The sequence below is a fragment of the Pinus tabuliformis genome, chromosome 6 (genome assembly GCF_031772625.1).
Source record: "Pinus tabuliformis cultivar Carrire ecotype Pingquan chromosome 6, CPIR1, whole genome shotgun sequence".
In the NCBI taxonomy this organism is placed as follows: Eukaryota; Viridiplantae; Streptophyta; class Pinopsida; order Pinales; family Pinaceae; genus Pinus; species Pinus tabuliformis.
The window spans coordinates 859,523,392-859,544,497 of record NC_142292.1 but is presented as its reverse complement, the minus strand read 5'-3'; the positions used below and the strand labels follow the sequence as shown (position 1 = coordinate 859,544,497).

Sequence of the window (21,106 nt, the reverse complement as noted above, 5' to 3'; positions counted from 1 at the left end):
AACATATTAACAATATCAATTTTACACAAATGCTACTACAATAATCACAACAAAAAGCTTGTCTTGCAAAAAAACACTCTAGTAAGAACCATATCATATAGAAAGTTATAACTAAATTAAATTCATAAATAGTTTATTTTTTTTTTGTAAGCTAAGGAGATACCCTTTTTGTTTCTATTATCATAAATATAAATCACTACATGCCTGCGGTGATCTCAACCCGCCCCGAGGGGAAACCGGGTTTCTTGACCACCTTAAGTTTTTAATAGCAAGCCAAAAATAATAGGTTCTCAGTCTGTCTTTCCATGCTTTGTATACATCAACACTATAGCTACTAAAACTGTTTTTTGTCTGCATATTAAAGTAAGCAAAGTCCTACAAAAAATTAGCTGTAACTAAAGAGGGATTTTATAAAAAACCTCTACATATCATGCCTTCTCTTACTGGTTCACTGTGTCTGCCTGTTGCTCCTTCTCCTTCTTGATTCCCGATCCACTCGCTTGTAACTGCTGCTAAATTTCGTCCATCTTCTTATCCTACATAAACAAGGTGATTTGGATGTTCCTCAGCTCCTTTTTCAGATTTGGAATCCCCTGGGATAATTCTGCCATTTCCATGGCTACTTGTTCCATAGCCTTGGCAATAAGTCTCTTCATAACCCAATAGACGTGCAGACACTGTTTATATAGAGTCATTCGGCCACGCGTATTGCTAAGATCCGGGAGAAGATACTCCCAATCCTCCATTTCCGATTCCGACTGAGCCTGCATAGCCTCCTCTTCCAGGTGCTCAATAATCCTTCTGATTTTTGGATTGGTCTTCTCGCAGTAAGCTCTTTCCGCATCCTGCACTTTTCTTCCTATCGCTTTCCTCCCCCTCCTAACCTTCCCTGTTACGCTGGCCTCTCCTACTTCTGTCATTCCTCCTCTGCCTCTTCTTCCTCGCCCGCTTTTCTCTCCAGCTCCTCCCCTTCTCCTATATCCTCCTCTACCTCGCCGTCTTCTTCTACCTACCAGACTTCCGTCATCCTCTCTTTCCTCCTGATCCTGAGAGCCCCTTACGTCATCTCTTCGTCGTTTCATAGTCTTGGTGGCCCCTGACTTTCCGTTCCTGCCGGATCTTTCTTTCCTTGGTTCTCCTATCTCTTTATCAGAGTCGAATATATCGACCTCGTCCTCTGAATCATCGTGGATTGAGAGAATTTCCTTCTCTGTATCTCTCTCCATTATGCCTTTGCCCTTTTCTTCTCGGTCCACTCGGCCTTGTTTTCCTCCCTCTGTCTTACTCCTCGTCCATCTTCCTGCATTCATTCTGCTTCCCTCCGCCATAATCTCCTCGCGCTTTGATTTCCTCCCTTGAATTCCTGTTCTTTCTTCCCTGTTCCTAATCGCTCCCCTTCTTCGTGCGGTGTTCATCGTCTCTCTGCCAACTTTTCTCGTTCTCCTGCATGCAACTCTCCTGTTCCTTCGTTCTTGCCACCTCTTCTTGCTTATACCTCCCCTCCTCCTTCGCCTCTTATGGATTGCCTCCCTTTCCATCTCTCTACCCACTTCCTCCGTGCTATCATATCTTTGTCCATTCCCTGACACCCTGACATATCTACCCTCTTCCATCAGTACTCTATCATCTCCTCGCCTTGAGATGATATCCTTTGCCACGATCCGCTTACCCTCGATCATCATGACCTGATCGCCACCTGCTCTTTCCTGCATGCTAGCCTGCCGATCATTTATTATCCTGTTTGCTTCCTTTCTCATCCTGATCGGGGGTCTTTTAGTCATCCCTTTATCCTGTACTTGATTCATCATGATCTTGGGTGATTATGTTTTTAAGATCTCCCCAGTTCTGGTCATCTTCTATTGAAGACCAGCTGTTGTCCAATCTTTTGACCGGTTCTTTACTCCCCCAATTCGCCAGTAGATCCGCATCCCTATTCCCTTTTCGCCTCACATGATTTATTATTTTATATTCAATTCTCCTTAGTAACCCCGTTATGTCTTGAATAATCCCCGTTGTTCTCCAACTTTTCGCCACTTGCTCCCAGCTCTTTCCATCCCTTAGTTTACGGAGCATCTCTATTGTAACTTGTGAATCTCCTTCTATTTCCAAATTCATGTATCTATTCCTCACAGCTATCCTTAGCCCCTGATGTACCGCCCACAGCTCTGCTTCATTATTCGTCATCTCACCTCCCCATTCCGCAAACACCCACCTTGTATTTTTCTTACTGTCCCTGAAGATACCCCCAAGGCCTGCGGGCCCTGGGTTTCCTTTGGACGCCCCGTCAAAGTTCAGTTTAATAAAATTCTCTCCGGGGTATCTGAATTGGTTAGTGCTCTGTGTTTGAGTTCCGTTCCTATTCTCTTTTCTGGGGTAGATCATACCAAAGTCCATATTTAATTTGGATACTACTCTCCTTTCCTCCTGATTCATTTCCCAATCCTCCTCTGCCCATGCCTCAGACAGAACTGTTTCTTTTATCAATTTGCATATTCCCTCCCATATTCTCACTGGTTGACTGCTTCTTTCCCGGAAGATCCTCCTGTTTCGTTCTTTCCATAGGGACCATATTACGAAGCCCACTGACAAATTCCATATTCTCCTCAATACTCTGCAGAGGAATTGCCCTTTGCCCCATTGCATTATGGTGTTCTGAATGCTGTTGGGGTCTCTCTTTGTCTTTCCAAAAAGTACTCTGATTTCCTCCCATAAACATCTAGCATATGGACATTCATTCAGTATATGCTCCTGGGTTTCGATTTCTCGGTTGCATAGGCTGCATCGCAAGGGCCATAAAAGCCTTTCTTTTGTATTTTATCCCATGTTAGAATCCGTTCCTTGCTCACCAGCCATGTGAATATTGTTATTTTCGGCCACCACTTGCCTTCCCATATTATTCTCCAGTCAGTAGCTCCTTCCTCCCTTTCCTGTTTTGTTGCTAAATAGTAGGCTTCTTTTACTGTAAAGGTTCCTTTCATAGATCTTCCCCACCTAAGAATGTCCCTTCCTGATCTGATTTTAATTTTCCTCAATTCCACCTCTTTAGTATATATATTCCCCAGATCCTGGTTTATATTTTCATACCACTCCTCTGGCTTCCTCCAAACCCTCCATATTTCACTGGTCTCTCCGTCTTTCCAATAATCTCTCACATGCTCCAATCCTGCCCTCTTCGCTTTCTGTTGGACTTCTTGTAGAGTTTGTATCTCTGTCAATTTGTCTCGCTGCTGCCAACCTTCCTCCCAAAATCTTGCACTGCTTCCTTCACGTATTTCCCAGAAGGCATGATTGTTTACAATGTCCCTATTCTGGCTTGCCAGTTCCCAGATTGAAGATCCTTTTGGGGTTTCTTCGAGTCTCAATCTACCCTCTACTGTATCAGGCATCTTATATTTCTGAGTCCATATTCTCTTCCATACATCATTTCCCCCTTGCACCCACCTCCACCATAATTTTGCTCCTAGCACCTTGTTTAGCATTTCAGGATCTCTCATACCCAATCCTCCTTCCTCTTTTCTTCTCATAAGATTTCTCCATGATACTAGTGCCCATTTCCTCTGTTGTTTAGGGCCACCCCATAAAAATTTTCCGAATATTTCTTTCATTTTTGTGCACGCTCCTTTGGGTGCAGCCATAATAGATAGGGGGTAAATAGGTATCGATTGCAGGACCGATTTTAAAAGGACAATTCTGCTGGCAATGTTCAAGGATCTAAAGGACCAGCTCGCCAATTTGTTTTTTATTTTTTCTATAGTGTTCTGCCAGTTTTTCATCCGGGTGGGATTTATGTCCAGCTGATTCCCCAGGTACTTAGTAGGGAGTTCCCCCTGTCGAAAGCCTAATGTTCTGGTAAGATGAGCCTTGATAGAATCAGGAGTATTAAATATGAAAGTACATGATTTTTCTTTGTTTATTTCCATACCTGATTCCTCCATGAATATTTCTAAAACTCTTTTGATGTTCCTCACCTCTTTGATTGATACATCACCAAATAGCATAATATCGTCTACAAACTGCTGATGTGTGATGGACAGATTGTTTCCCCATAGTTTTAAGCCTTTGATTTTCTTTTCCCATAGTTCTTTTTTGAGATTTCTCCCTAAAACCCTCGACTGCCATTATGAATAGGAATGGAGATATAGGATCTCCCTGCCTAATTCCCCTTGTTGCATTAAAGGTGTTTGTTGGGGTACCATTTACCATAATTGAGAAATTCGGTGTTGAAATCATGCTGTAGACCCATTCTATCCATCTACTATCGAATCCATATGCTCCAAGAACCGCTCTGAGATATTTCCAGCTCAAACGGTCATAGGCTTTTGACAGATCTAACTTCATCATCATTCCTCTCTACTTTTTCTGGTTTAGGGAGTGTATCACCTCCTGAGTAACTACTAATCCATCAAGTATTTGTCGACCCTCCACGAAGCCAGTTTGCTCTGGTGAAATAATATTCGGAAGCAAAGTCTTTAATATTTTCGCTATCAAGGTAGCTATGATCTTATATATGACATTGCACAGGGCTATTGGGCGAAAACCTTGAGCATCCTCAGAATTATTGCTCTTAGAGATCAGAGTTATAAAGGTCGAGTTAATTCCTGGCCATATCTTTTGCTTCAATCTTGATTCCTCTACATCTTCCAAGACTTCCTGCCCTAGAAAATACCATCCTGCCTGATAGAATTCCACTGTGTATCCATCCGGTCCTGGTGCCTCGTTTTTTCTCATATTCATCACAATTTCTTCCACCTCTTCCAAAGTTACTGCCCTCATCAGAGCCTTATTTTGTTCATTTGTTATTAATCTTGGAATTTCCTTGTAAATGCATTCTATTGCTTCTCCCCGGTCCCTTTGTGGTTCTGTGAGAATCCCTTTGTGATAATCCACTAAAACTTTTTCAATATTTCCCTGTTCAACTATCCTCTCCCCCTCTGCATTTTTGATAGAGAATATCCGATTCCTTTGTCTGTTCTGGACCATAGCTTGATGAAAAAACTTGGTATTCCTTTCAACTTCACGCAGCCATTTTATTCTCGACTTTTGTCTCCACAGAATCTCTTCCTGTTTCCTTCTTTCTTCCAGTTGGCCGATTATTCTTCCCTCCTCATTACTGCTCTCTTCATCCCTCCCTTCCAGAATTATTTTTTGCTGTATTTCTTCCATCTCTCTCTCTAATTTTTGTTTTTCTTCCATAATGTTTCCAAACTCTTCCTTGTTCCACTTTTTGATTTTCTTTTTGAGGTCTTTGAGTTTTAGCTGGATAGTATGCATTTTCCCCTTCCCTTTAACTTTGCTCTGAGTCCACCATTCTTCCACTTTGCTTAAGAATTGGGGGTTTCTGAGCTAGAAAGCCTCAAATCTAAATGGCTTCTTACCGTTGTTCTTCTTAATATCAATTTCCAATCTAATCGGCCAGTGGTCTAATCCTAGGCCTGGCATAATTTTAGCTTCGATAAACACATCCCGGTTCAAAATTTGCTTAGACACAAGAAACCTATCTAATCTCGAGGCAATTTGGTTTTTTCCTCCCCTCCTATTATTCCATGTATGAACCCCATTGGTTGTGGAGATATCTACCAGCCTCTGTTCTGTAATCATCTCATTGAACTCTTCCATACTCTGATTCGGTCTCCTTACACCACCTTTCTTTTCATCTAACGCTCAGATCATATTAAAATCTCCTCCTATTATCCATAGAGTTCCAGGGATAATTCTTCTTATAGCTTGCATATTCTTGAGGAATTCCTTCCGCTCCCTGGGTATGTGAGGACCATAAACCCCTGAAATAAGAATTCATTCCTCCAATCCCGTCAATCTAAACAAGCCTCTTAGTATTCTAGGAAAACTAATCCAATTCTTAAAAATTACCTCCTCAGGGTTCCATATGATTGCCAGACCCCTGCTGTACCATCCGCATCTTGTGCCATTACCTCGTATTGTGGTTTAGTCCTTTTCATAATTTCTACCAGTTGCTGATACCCCATTTTCGTTTCCTGTATTATCATTATGCTTGGTTTATCCTTCTTCAATCTCTCCTTTAAATATCTCTGCTTACCTTTACTGTTGAGTCCCCTAATATTCCAGCTTGTAACTATCATTTATAACTTTTTGATGGTTGTTGAAATACCTCTGAAAGAGGTATCACCCTTCCTGAATTAACTAATATTTCTCCTATTGCTTGAATCGTTTCATTTATGGTTCATCTTCCTCTCTTTCTACCCCCCTTGCCAGTACCATCCATTCCCAGGCTTTGGTTCCCTTGTGACCCTATTTGATCTGGTCGGATCTCTAAAGTGCTGCCTTTCTTCTCCTTATACTTCTGGAATGTAACTTTATATATTTGTTTTTGTGTTTCCGGAATGAATCTTTCATCGAGGTTTTTCCATTCTTGAAGCAGTTTCTTCATTATTCTCTCTTCTTCGCCCCCATTATCTTTTTGACTTTCTGATCCAGTCATCGCTTGTCCTACTGTGTTCTCCTGACTTTCCCCCATCTCTTCTTCTACTTCTCTATTTTGACTTGTACTTTTCTCTGTTGTCTCTTTTATGATGTCCATTGGAGCATTCTCATTATCCTCCTCTTCCATCTTTCCTCCCTCATTTTCATCTTCCTCATCCTGAAGGACCTAGAACTTGTTCTGGTTTTCGGCTGGTATTTTTTTTCTTTTAATTGGATCCTCGTTCCCTCCGTGTTTGGTTTCTTCCTCCTTTGAACCTCCTTGAATCCCCTCTCCCCAGTGTTCGATCCTTCTGCTCTCCTTTGTTCTTCCTCCAAAGTCCTTATTGCTTCCGCCTCTCTGTTTTGTGGGCATTGCCTAAAAAGATGTCCATACTCGTGGCATCTTCTGCACCTAAAGGGGATATGCTCGTAGTCTATTGGCTGCTGCCATATTTCGTCATGGTATTCCACTTCTATATATTTCGGCAACGGTTCCGCTATATTCATGTACACACATATCCTTGCATAAGATGTATACTTCCCTCTTTTGGTTGACTCTGCCACCTTGACAAAAGTTCCGATCGAATTGCCAATCCCTTCCAATACTTCAGGATCCCAGAGCTCCATTGGTAATCCGAACAATCTGACCCATATAGGAGCTGCCAACAGTTTCTCATTATCTGGGTTGTATCTATCCTCCTAATGCCTCATAAATAAGCCTGCGTTGTTCATAAAGTATGGCCCCTCTTCAAAAGTTCTTTCCTTATCCTCTAGGTTTGCAAAAATGACTGTGAAAAATCCTTTTGCTCCTAGTTTTAGATCTATATGCCCTTTTGGCCTCCATCTTTGTTGGATCCATTTGGTTAAATCCTTTTCAGATGGCAAAAACCCTATAAACTTACAGATCAGAGCATGAACTCTCATATAGCATCTATAATCTTCAAGTTTGTTGCTTGGGATTACATACCTTGGTTTTTTCTGTGCCCTAGGTAAACACCTGTTTCCCATTCTTGCTTGCCATTGATTCCCCAGCACTGGCGCATCCCTGTTGGTCTCCCTCTGTGCCCCTTGCAGTCCGCCTCCACTTGTTTCGCCTGCTACCACGTTCCTGAAGGAGGGGATCTCTCCCCTCCCCTGTTTTCCTTCCATGGAGCCCTTCAGCCCCGCCTGTATTCTTTCTCCCCTCCCTCTTTCGTTTTACCCTTGCGAATCTTCCTTCCATGCCTATTTAACCCTTCTCTCGCTTCCCAGACTTCCGTATCCTTCCTCCTTGGCTCTGAAAACCCTATTCTCTCAAACCCTAACGCGCCGCTTCAGGTCGATCCCTCCCTGCATTCTTCTCCCTTGACCAGGGCCAAAATGTTTAATAGTTTATTTTTCTTTCATAAAACATAATATTAAACAAAAAAAAGATTAACTTTCACCAAATTTCAGCCTTCAAGAGCATCCTAAAGTACCATATGATCCATATTAGTAGTTATTTATTTATTGCTCGAAATACTTTGCAAAACTAACCTTATTTCCATTCCTAAGATTATTCATTGTTAAAATTGTGTGCAATATTACATATAGTGAAGGATATGGCTTTCTAATTGATTAACCATAACCCTATGTGGGCTCTACCCACAAAGGTGCAAATGTTTCACTGAAGGAAGCTACTCACGTTGATGGTCCTGGACTATTCAAGTAGTATTAAAAAATTAGATTTCGCATAGATTTGGAAATAATGTATATCAAAGCAATGTGATGGTCCTAGACTATTCAAGTTGTATTAAAAATTTAGATTTCACATAGATATAGAAATAATGTCTATAAGAACAATGATGTTTAACAGACATATGCGTAGTTATTAGATATTTTTAAAATTTTATTATTTTCATTTATTTTTCCTCTGGCAATTTTTTTTAAACGAATAAAAATTATCACTTCAATGTCAATTACCAATTTTTTTTATTTTTTATTTTAAATTTAATTTGATATAAATTTATGAAAAAAATTATAAAAACTTCAATTTTTTTTTTAAGATTTAACATAAGTCTAAATAAATAGATAAAACTAATTACATATAATATATAATGCTTAAGTATACACATATAAAAACAAAATATTTAAGTGCTCATATATATATATATATATATATATATATATATATATGAAATTAGTGGCAAAAAAACAAAGGAAAAATCCTTCTAAATTAATGCTCCCTTGAACATGAAGGGAACGCTTGAGAATGAGGAGGGCGCGCGCAGCTAGGGTTTGCAGTCGGCGCAGCAAACGGGGTTGACAGGGGAATAACGCGGGATAGAGGACGAAGGAAGGCGAAGAGGACAGATCTGGAAAGGGAATCTCGCAATATTCGCATCTCAGGCAACCAGTATTCAGCAACGAAGAGAGGGTAAATAATTAGAGTCAAGAGTTGAGGGGAAAATGGAAAACCCAAGAGGGAGGGGAGAGATCCCCTCCTTCAAAAATGTGGTAGCAGGGGAGACCAGTGCAAGTGGAATGCAGCATAACCAAAAGGAAAAATTTGCCCCAGTGATGGGTAACCTATGGCAGAAAAGGATGGGGGGAAAATGCCTACCTAGGGCACACAAACAACCTAGATATGTCATTCCCTGCAACAAACTGGAGGAATACAACTGTTACATGAAGGACCATGCCCTGATATGTAAGTTCATAGGCTACTGGCCATCTGAGAAGGAGTTATACAGATGGATTGATCAAAAGTGGAGACCAAAAGGCCATATAGATCTGAAACTGGGAGCAAAAGGGTTTTTTACAGCCATCTTCACGAATCTGGAGGACAAGAATAGGGTTTTCGAAGAAGGACCGCACTTCATGAACAATGCAGGCCTGTTCATGAAATACTGGGAAGAAAGATACAACCCAGAAAAGGAAAAAATGCTGGACGCCCCAATCTGGGTTAGATTGTTCGGGCTCCCAGATGAATTTTGGGACCCTGAAATTTTGGAGGGAATTGGGAACTCAATCGGGGGTTTTGTGAAAATTGCAGAAGCTACAAAACGAGGCAAATATACTTCATACGCAAGGATCTGTGTCTACATGAATTTAGCAGAACCTCTCCCGGAGAATATCGAGCTGGAATATCATGATGAAATCTGGCAACAGCCAATATACTATGAACATATTCCGTTTAGGTGCCATAAATGCCATGAATATGGTCATTTATATCGGCAATGCCCTCTAAATAAGGAGGAGGAACCGAAAAGAAGTCAAGAGGAATATCAGAGAAATGCAGGAAAAATGGAGGAGGCGGACAAGGGTTTTCAACAGGTCACAAGGAGGAAAAAACAGAGCAAGGAGGGACCTAAACCCCAGTCACAAGAAAAACCCATACATACAACAAGTCAAAACAAGTTTCAATTCTTCAGAGCGAGAATGAGGACTACGAAGTAAATTTGGAGGACGATGAAGACCCTGGAAACACTCCAATGGAAATTGTAAGTGAAAATAAAGGAAAAGATGCAAATTTAGGAAAAACTATTGAAGAACGGATGGAAGGAAAGGCAGAAAATGCAACAACGCAATCACAGATGGACGTGGAAAACCAGGTAGAAAGTGAAGTGGAGGAGGAGAGAATCATGAAACAGTTAATTCAGGAATGGAAATATTTAGATAGTAGATTCATACCTGAGAAGCAGAAACAACTGTTTAAGGATGCTTTTCAGAAGTACAAGGAAAAAAAAGGGGAGAACATGGATAAGCAGATAACTACAGGAAATGAATAGGGGAATGGACAGGTGGGAATGGACGGCTCTGGAAAAAATAGTAGGAAGAGAGGTCGGAAATCGATGAGTGAAACTATTCAAACTGTGGGAGAAACGTTGATAAACTCAGGTAAAGTGATACCTCTGTCAGAGGTATTCTTCCCCTCCTACCAAAAGTTTTAAATGATTGTCATCAGTTGGAATATTAGGGGTTTGAACAGTAAGGGTAAACAGAGATATATGAAAGAGAAATTGAAAAAAGAGAAGCCTAGTATTATGATTTTACAGGAGACAAAAATTACAGTACAACAGCTGGAAGGAATAATTGACAAAAATAAACTGCAATACGAAGTTATGGGGCAAGATGCTATCGGCTCTGCGGGAGGTATTGCAATTTTGTGGAATCCAAACGATATCATTCTAGAAAGCTGGACCAGCATGAATAGAGTCCTTACTGGCTTGGGTAGGATAGTAGGAACAAAGGAAAAGGTTGTTATTTCAGGGGTTTATGGCCCCCCTTCCCCAGGGGAAAAAGAAAGTTTTATAAATAGTATGAAAATAATCCGCAGAATATATCCAGAGGCTGCTTGGATCATTGGAGGCGATTTTAATTTAATCAAATCCCTAGAAGAAAAAAAAGGAGGGATAAGGAAGCTGGACCACTTCATGGATATGTTCAATGAAATGATAGAAGATTTAAGATTGGTAGACATCCAGACTATTAATGGGATATGCACCTGGAACAACAGGAGGGGAGGTAAGAACCAAATAGCATCAAGACTGGATCGCTTCCTAGTATCAGAAGCCATTATGAATAAGGATATTTTCGTCGAAGCAAAGATCATTCCATCCCTTGGATCTGATCATTGGCCTATTAGACTAGAGGTGGATATCAAAAGAAATCGTGGAAAAAGACCTTTCAGATTTGAAGCCTTCTGGTTAAGGGACCCAGGATTCATAAAGAAAGTGGAAGAATGGTGGACGTAGAGTATAGTGCAGGGCAAAGGAAAAATGCATACGTTCCAATTGAAACTGAAGGAACTGAAAGGGATAATTAAGAATTGGAACAAGGAAGAATTTGGTAACATTATGGAAGACAAACAAAAACTAGAGGGGGAAATGGAATCACTTCAACAAAAGATGATAATGGAAGGCCGAACAGAGGAGAGTATAAGAGAAGAAGGGGCAATACTTGGAAAACTTGAAGAAAGACGAAAGCAGGAAGAAGTTCTATGGCGGCAAAAATCAAGAATAAAGTGGTTAAGGGAGGGGGAAAGGAACACACAATTCTTTCATCAGGCTATGATCAAACACAGACAAAGAAATAGGATTCTATCCATCAAAGATAAGAATGGGGATAGAGTGGTTGAGCAAGCTGAGATTGAACAAGTCCTGGTGGATCATCATAAAGGAATCTTAATAGAACCTCAAGTTGATAGAACGAGGGCAATAAAGGAGATATGCTCGGCCATCCCTCGTTTAGTTACAGAAGACCAAAATAAGGCGCTGATGAGAGCTGTTAATTTAGAAGAAATTGAGGAAACTGTAAAATCAATGAAGAAAGGTACTGCTCCAGGCCCGGATGGTTTCACAGTGGATTTCTACCAGGCGGGATGGCACTTTCTGGGAAAAGAGATCCTTGATCTGATAGAAGAATCTAGGATGAACCAAAAGGTATGGCCTGCCATTAACTCTACTTTCTATGCTTTGATTCCTAAGGGTGAAAATTTAGAAGATGCTAACGGTTTTAGACCCATAGCTCTGTGTAATGTTATTTACAAGATTATAACATCCCTGATCGCCAAGAGATTAAAACCCCTTCTAGATAAGTTAATATCTGCTGAACAAATGGGTTTTGTTTAAGGTAGACAAATCCTTGATGGCCTGGTAGTAACTCAAGAAGTTATTCACTCTCTAAAGGTTAAAAAACAAAAGGGTATGATGATCAAATTAGACTTGTCGAAGGCTTATGACAGACTTAACTGGAACTATTTGGAAGAAGTCCTGGAAAGTTTTGGCTTCAATAGGAGGTGGATTAAGTGGATTCATAGCTTGATTTCTTCACCGAATTTCTCCATTCTTGTTAATGGAACTCCCTCGAAAACCTTTAATGCGTCTAGAGGAATTAGACAGGGAGATCCATTATCTCCGTTTCTTTTCATTCTAGCAGCCGAAGGTTTGGGCCGATTTATTAAAAAAGAACGAGCAGCGAACAGAATCAAAGGTTTACAGCTCTGGGGAAATAATTTGCCCTTAACTCATCAGCAATTTGTTGATGATATCATGTTATTCGGGGAACCAACTGTTAAGGAAGTAAGACATCTCAAAAGAATTCTGGATTTATTTGCTGTGGCTTCTGGTCTGGAAATTAATAGAGATAAATCATGCATTTTCATATTTAATACATTGGAACAGGTCAAAACCCGCCTTATAAGATTATTGGGCCTTAAGAGAGGAGAGCTGCCTACGAAATACCTGGGAAATTTACTGGACTTTACTTCCAAAAAGATGAAAAACTGGCAAGGAGTCCTGGATAAGCTGAGAAACAAAGTAGCAAACTGGGCCTTTCGTGTTTTAAGCATATCAGGAAGGGTGGTTCTGGCTAAATCAGTCCTCCAAGCTATCCCCATTTACCCCTTGTCGATAATGGCAGCCCCTTTAGGAATCTGTGCAAAGATTAGAGAAATCATAAGAAATTTTATCTGGGGAGGGACAGACCAGAAGAAAAAATGGGCCTTAGTTTCTTGGAATCATTTAACAGGGAGAAAAGAAAAAGGGGGTTTGGGATTGAGGGATCCCGAAATTCTCAACAAAGTGTTAGGAGCAAAGCTCTGGTGGTGCTGGCTAAGGGAGGGCAACGATCTGTGGAAAGCCATATGGAAAACCAAATACAATATGCCTGACTCCACAGTTGAGATTTTAAGACAGAGAGAAACCCCCAAAGGGTCAGCAATTTGGGACCTAGCTCGTCAAAACAGAGATTTGGTTGAGAAGCATACTTTCTGGGAAATTCGAGGTGGAGAGGAAGCCAGTTTCTGGGATGATAAGTGGCAGCAGAGAGAAAGAATGAGTAGAATTCAGAGGCTATATCAGATTCAGGAAAGAATAGAAGGAGATAGAAAATGTGTCAGAGACTATTGGAAAGCAAATGACCTGGATGGAATCTGGAGAAAATGGACTGATCCGACCGAGTGGGACAGGGAGCTTAGCCAAGACCAACAAAAAGCTTACATGAAAGAGGTAGAGTCCAGGAAAATTAGAGCCCGCACTGGAAAGGATCTCCTTAGGTGGGGGAATTCCATGAAAGGTTCTTTCACCACCAAAGAGGCATACTACTTAACAGATACGCAAACCATAGCTGAGGAGAATTTAGACTGGAAGATTATATGGGGAAGCAACTGGTGGCCGAAAGTATCCATATTCATATGGCTTGCAACTAAGAATAAGATTTTAACTTGGGACCGAATTCAAAAAAGAGGCTTCAGTGGCCTGTCGAGGTGCTGTCTATGTAACACTGAAGTGGAGACCAGAAATCACCTGCTGATTAACTGCTCATTCGCAAAGAATCTTTGGATGAGCACTAAAAGGATATTCGGCAAATCTGAGATAGCCCCCAGTGACTTTAATGAATTGGTTTTCCAATGGAATAAAGAGAATTTTCAATGTAAAGTTGTCAGCAGAGCGTGGAATCTCATTTCAGGGTTCGTGCTATGGATGATATGGAAGGAAAGGAATCGCAGAGTGTTCCAGAATAAATTAAAAGATCCAGAAATAATTTGGGGATGAGCAGTCAAATTAATTCGAGAAACAATCCTGGTTGAGAAGTGGGATGGGGAGGATTGGAAGACAAACCAGACTGAGGAGGGAATCCTGAATAATTTAAATCTAAAGTTTGAGATGGTCCATCATAAACAGAACTCCCGACATGATGTGTGGACCCAAAGCCCCGATGGATTTAGCTACCCCAGAGAAAACTTCATCAAATTAAACTTCGACGGAGCCTCGAAAGGGAACCCGGGCGAAGCTGGTTTTGGAGGCATTTTCCGGGACAGTCACAAGCAGGTAAGATGGATTTACGCAGATTGGGGTGGGGAAATGACGAACAATGAGGCTGAGTTTTGGGCAATTCACCAGGGATTGCGAATTGCTGTAAGAAATGGATACACCAATTTAGAAATTGTTGGGGACTCACAGATTGTGGTTGAAATGCTGAAGAAGCTCAGCAATGGACGAGACTGGGAGAAGATCACAAGCAGCTGGCGAACGGCTGGAATTGTCCAAGAAATCGCGGAACTTTTAAAAAGAATTGAATACAAAATAATAAATCACGTCAGAAGGAAGGGGAATCGCGCGGCCGATTTCATGGCGAATTGGGGATGTAAAGGTCGTGGCAGCACGGTAGACAATCAATGGAGAGCGGTGTGCGGGTGCAGGGAGTGGGAGGACCTGGCAAAAATCATTAATGAAGACCATGATCAAGCTACGAGCGAGAATGCGAGGATCAATGAGCTGGATAAATGAGAGGGCGTGGAGGTCCCATGCAATGAACATAGGTCAGTCTGGACAGAGAAGCGATATGATCATAGGGTACAGGGCAGTACATTGGCGGCGTGCATGGAGAACGGCATAGGATCACCCCCAATGTGAAACAATAAATGCTCGTGATCGGAGAGGCGGGTGGAGCGGCCTGCCAGATTTCCCGACAGCTGAAATTAATCAAGGAATGATGGCCAAAGGAGACGTCACCCCAAAAAGTAATGGACGGCAAGGTAATTCCGATCCAAAGGCGTATGCTAAGGGCAGAAATCCGATATATACCCAAACGGGGAAGGAAGAGCAGTCATTTAGCAGTTTCCCAATTTGGCAAGAAGCGGACACCACCGCTGAGGGACAGCAGTATACGATAAAGTTTATCGGGCACCAGAGAATTCCCTGCGATAGATCCGTTGGTAACATGGAAACTCGGCTTAAAACCAGGGAGACAGAGGAGCAGCATAATGCAACTGTCAGGAATAAGAGTAGGAAAGGCAAGGAAATTATGAACGAAGATCAACCAACTGAGATCTGGGAGATTGAGGATGAGTCCGAGAAGGAGTTGCCCCGTGGCGAGGGAAACAAGAGGACTTATTCTTAGGACGGACTAGCAGGCAAGGAGTATCAATAAACGAAAGGTGACCACCCTGCTCCGCAGGAGGTGAAGGTTCAACGTTACGGCATGAGAAGACGAGATAGGTATCCTGGCAGCGGTGCGGATTCGGGTAGGAAAAGGGGTCGAGGGCGAAGCAGGAAGATGCATGAGGAAGGAGAGAATTCCAGGCAGGACGCGGGACCTGTCAAAAAGACAAGAAGGACGGTGAATCACAGAGTTCGTCGGGCAGAAAGGGCCTATCAGCGGAACACCAACCCTGAAGTTAGAAGAATCATACAACACCTGGAGGAAGAGTCTCTCCAAGAACAATCTGATGATGAAATGGAGGAGTGGGAGTTCCTGCTGCACGATCCAGGCCACACCAGGGGAAGAATGTCCTTATTTAAACAATCTCTTCACATTTATTGGGTCATGAAAGGGCTACTGGAAAAGGCTCTAGAGCAAGTTGCTAAGGAGATGGTCGAGATTGCGCAGGGTGGCCCTGATATGCGCAGAGAAATGAGTTTCATCCGCATTGCCCTGGAGAGGCAAGAGGGGAAATTGGACGAAATTCTTCAGCTGCTGAAGGGAGACCACCAAGAGACAGAGAGAGGAGCAAGTCAGCAACCAGCAATGGACGATGTTTGACAAGTGATATGTTTAGGAAAGCTCATCGACTTACCAGTTACAGTTTTTTGTATGTTTTAGATAGAGAAGTATTTTTCTTGCAGACTAGTAGTATTAGAAGATCTCAAGACTGCCTTGTTTATTTGGCTAGGATTATTAGACTTTGGGCCTTTTATTTTTGGTTGGCCATGAAAAACTATAGAAGGCTTAAATATTCGGTTTCCCAATGTGGGCGAGTTTACAATGTTTTTGATACTATGTAATGTTTTATTTTCTATCCAGTAATAGAAAGAGTACCATCTCAGCTTACAAAAAAAAAAAAAAAATGCTCCCTTGAACATAATTTCATGATCAATTCCTCTAACATGAATGGATTATTAATATCAACAAGGTAAGCTGCGAGGCAGCAAGTCCCTGCATTAATTGGGGTAGAATTCAACTTGTAACAAAAGATTATAAGAAACATTGACACTGCCCATTTAAGCCAAACGGTGGTGCAAAGATGGTGAACATACAGGGTTGGTCAGATGTTGAGAAGCCTCATTAGAAGAAACATTGATACTACACATTTAAGCCAAACGATGGTGCAAATATGGTGAACATACAGGGCCGGTCAGATGCTGAGAAGCCTGATGACATATCAAAACTGATGCATCCTCGTTCACCTGTAAAATCTTCTTGGAAACGCTGTTCTACTGTTGGTATGCTGGTATGAATGCCTTCTAGGATTGCACAGAAGCACCCTAGCTGCTGGAGAAATCAATCTGATTATAGTCTTGTGTGACATTGGTATTCAACTTTACTTTTCTTTAGGATGACTTGGTCCTACATGCCAGGTCTGCATAGAATGGGACCAAAATACAATCAAAATTCTTGAGAGACTAAAATTTCCAAATCTAGAGTAAAATTCATGAGCACAAAATCTAATAGAGATGGTGTTAGATGCCTCATCAACCTGAGGATACCCGAGTCTTTCCATCACATGTTTGGAAGTAGTTAACTGGAAAAGAAATCCACCATTGCATGCTGGGGGAGTTCTAGGTAGTCGCAGCAAAGCACCTGAGGTCATTAAGAACAAACCATTAAAATCAAATATCTTTATTGTTCACTTTTTAAGACCAAAAAGAGGAAAGAAATATACTATTTAGATTCAATTATTAAGATGTAGGGTTTTTCTTACATCTATGCCTCAATTTTAAACCTGCATGCATACAAGGCTTTTTTTTACAAGGAATAATATGAATTATTAGACCTATAGAATATCAACTATCTAACCTACATTTAGAGGTGGAAAGAGAGAAGTTGCACCAGAAGCTACTGCAGCATGTTGTACAGGAGTGCCAGGATTTGCCAACCATCCTGTAGGACTACCAGCAACAGGACCAACTTGAGGTTGAAATCGCTGTGGATCAAATTAAAATTTTATTCAAACAGAGCTAGATATAGATCTAGATCAATAATTCACTAATGCACATTAAAAAAAGGGGGAAAACATGAAAATAATATGAGATGATTATTTATTGGAGATGGAGTTAGAGCTCCATTTGAAACTGGACAGGTGTGATCAACATACAATGTTGTGACATCGGTAATAGGATGAGGGTTTTTGCAAAGCCTATGCTGCCAATTGAGACTAAACAAAAGCACATGCACATAGAAATATATCAGGTTGTTGTTAGAAATTATATCTGAATGAAGGTAAAATCTTTGTGCCAAATGTAAAGAAATAACATCCTCCATTCCAATAGAAATGATGTTATTATTAGAAGGGTTGAAAGCTATACATGTTGTTGCTGCAGGAGGGAGCATGTAGCATCCTGTGACCTGCATCAATATAGGCATCACTACATATTTAAAATTCACACATATCAATTATTAAAATACCATCAAATTCTCAATAAATTTCAGCGAGACCCTTTTATCCATGTAATACATGGTTTATAATGTTATACTATAGAAACTCATGAATTCAACAGAAACGCATGTAAAGATAGCAAAAAATGGCAGAGTAAACCATTTTAAGGACAAGAGATTGTAGGGAAAGGGACCAAGTAACCTACCATAATATCAATCAATATAATATCTAAAGACTATCAATCACAACCTTCGAGAGAAGAAGATGAGGAGTGTTGTCAAAAGAGTACCTAAATGGGAAGCGATCAATAGATATGTAAAACTTGTCTTACATCATCAACAATCCCTAAAGAGACCTACACAATCAATCCTCTCTAAACAACACATTCCTAGATTTGGGTATCACACCAGACCTGACACTAAATCACCCAAGACCCTATATTTATGCAAAAAGAATGTGAGCTATGAAAGCCCCATTAAGACAGAGGTTGGGAAGGAAACTCATCTTGGACAATATACTAATACACTATTTTTTTGCACCAAACCACATAATAAAGCATGATAATCTAAACCCTAATGTGCCAAATTAGTTATCTCTTTTACTATGTTAGTTTTTCTTTAATTTTCATGAGTATTCTTGATGTCCCTGCTGTCCGTGGATAATTGATTGTAATTTCTAGTTGCACTGACCTTTTCCTTGGTCAATTGTATACATTACTAAAATAGACTTATCTACTTATAATGTAGGTATTGAAGACAAAACCTCGGGCTAGTTGAACAACTTTGAGCAATGTAGACATCAAATAAAAGTACCAGGGAAAGTTGGAAGTTGGAACAACCTCTCAGGATCTTACAAGGCTCGAGTTTATTAAGCTTGCAACCAAAGGTGCTGCCATGTCTCTACATATACGAGATTCAAGAGTAATGACCACTGTAAAGATGATCAACTAAATCAAGATGGATATAGCAGGCTTGTAGATAAGCTAAGATATTTTCATTTATATCCACAAAATGAACATAAGAAGTAGGTCAATGGGACTACTGAGTACATGTGTCAGTACAAAGTGGGAGCATACATAAATGATACACCTCTTATATAAAGGAAGAAGAAGAAAATGAGAGAAATAAAATGAGGTATTTCCCTGAAATAAGATCTAAACAAAGTTCTAATAGCTAAAAATAGATTTGGTAGAAAAAGACACAGAATAAGGAATACAAAGAAAGAGCAAATCAAGGTCCACTAGTAATCACCCTCCTAACATATGAGGCTGAATGGAGGAAGATCAAAGTAAAACATTGTCTAGACTCTAGACTCTGAACAGCGTCACCTGCCATTAAGGCCTAGGCAGCGTCTCCTCACTGCTATTGTAGCGTTACGAATGACCATGTCACTATTAGCACCAAGAAGTGGGGATAATCTCCTAGTATTTGCACTGACCAAGAGTTGGGAGCCATACTACTACTGATCCGTCTCTTGGCACCTCTAGTAGACAGGAGCATAGGAAGGAACAAATCCTCGAAAACAGGATGTTGGTCTATGGGGTGGTCACAAAATACGAGACTAGACTGTGAGGGCCTCCTACGTGTAAAGAGATAATCAATGTTGATCATGGTATCTGAAGTGGCTGTGGGAGGGAGCATGTAGCATTCTATGACCTGCATCAATATAAGCATCACTACATATTTAAAATTCACACATATCAATTATTAAAATACCATCAAATTCTCAATAAATTTCAGCGAGACCCTTTTATCCATGTAATACATGGTTTATAATGTTATACTATAGGAACTCATGAATTCAACAAAAACGCATGTGCAGATAGTAAAAAATGGCAGAGTAAACCATTTTAAGGACGAGAGATTGTAGGGAAAGGGACCAAGTAACCTAACATAATATCAATCAGTATAATCTCTAAAGACTATCAATCACAACCTTCAAGAAAATAATATGAGGAGTGTTGTCAAAAGAGTACCTAAATGGGAAGCGATCAATAGATATGTAAAACTTGTCTTACATCATCAAAAATCCCTAAAGAGACCTACAAAATCAATCCTCTCTAAACAACACATTCCTAGATTTGGGTATCACACCCGACCTGACACTAAATCACCCAAGACCCTATATTTATGCAAAAAGAATGTGAGCTATGAAAGCCCCATTAAGACATAGGTTGGGAAGGAAACTCATCTTGGACAATATACTAATACACTATTTTTTTGCACCAAACCACATAATAAAGCATGATAATCTAAACCCTAATGTGCCAAATTAGTTATCTCTTTTACTATGTTAGTTTTTCTTTATTTTTCATGAGTATTCTTGATGTCCCTGCTATACATGGATAATTGATTGTAATTTCTAATCGCACTGACCTTTTCCTTGGTCAATTGTATACATTACTGAAATTGACTTATCTACTTATAATGTAGGTATTGAAGACAAAACCTCGGGCTAGTTGAACAACTTTGAGCAGTGCGGACATCAGATGAAAATACCAGGGAAATTTGGAAGTTGAAACAACCTCGCAGGATCTTGCAAGGCTCGAGTTTATTAAGCTTGCAACCAAAGGTGCTACCATGCTGTGCAGTGTGTTGCTATCTGAACAATGTCACCTGCCATTAAGGCCTGGGTAGTGTCTCCTCACTTCTATTGTAGTGTTAGGCATGACAATGTCACTATTAGCACCAAGAAGTGGGGATAATCTCCTAGTATTTGCACTGATCAAGAGTTGGGAGCCATACTACTAATGATCCGTCTCTTGGCACCCCTAGTAGATAGGAGCACAGGAAGGAACAAATCCTCGAGAATAGGATGTTGGTCTATGGGGTGGTCACAGAATATGAGACTAGACTGTGAGGGCCTCCTACATGTAAAGAGATAATCAACGTTGATCATGGTATCTGAAGTGGCCGTGACTCCTGAAAGAGACAATGAAACAGCTGTGGATCTCATGGTATAGGCAAATAAAATGAAATGCTACGCAGTCTCAACTGCCTAAAGATAAAGATGGCACAATTAGCAACTCCTGTATGACCCACTCAGAAATAGCCCAAGGGGAATGTGGATTTCTGTTACATATGGTACTCCCATCATACAACTATCATACAAGACAGGGAGTGGCACCAGTGAGTTAAATGTATGATTTTCTGCAAATCTGCAGAAAAATAACCTATACCTTGAATCTCCCTCAAAGGTAGGCAATCTCCAAACTAGAAAATATATGTTCAAGGGAATTTCTAGCACTGCTTCTTACTTCGTTAGTTACCTTTGACTCCCTTGTCACCCGCTTATCTACATCTGCATTAGCTAAGATCTTGATCCCATTAT

General features: G+C 40.6%; 1 protein-coding gene across 1 annotated transcript; it reads left to right on the top strand.

Annotated features, from left to right (window-relative positions):
* The first annotated feature begins 10,520 nt into the window (after positions 1-10,520).
* Positions 10,521-11,153, top strand: LOC149261603 (uncharacterized). Its single transcript, XM_089369887.1, has one exon. It carries the CDS (start codon positions 10,521-10,523, stop codon positions 11,151-11,153), a length of 633 nt encoding a protein of 210 aa, XP_089226013.1.
* Positions 11,154-21,106: the final 9,953 nt, after the last annotated feature.

Bases quoted from the DNA above. Each gene is read 5' to 3' on its own strand.
- LOC149261603 (XM_089369887.1), top strand. From the start codon at position 10,521: ATGGGGCAAGATGCTATCGGCTCTGCGGGAGGTATTGCAATTTTGTGG.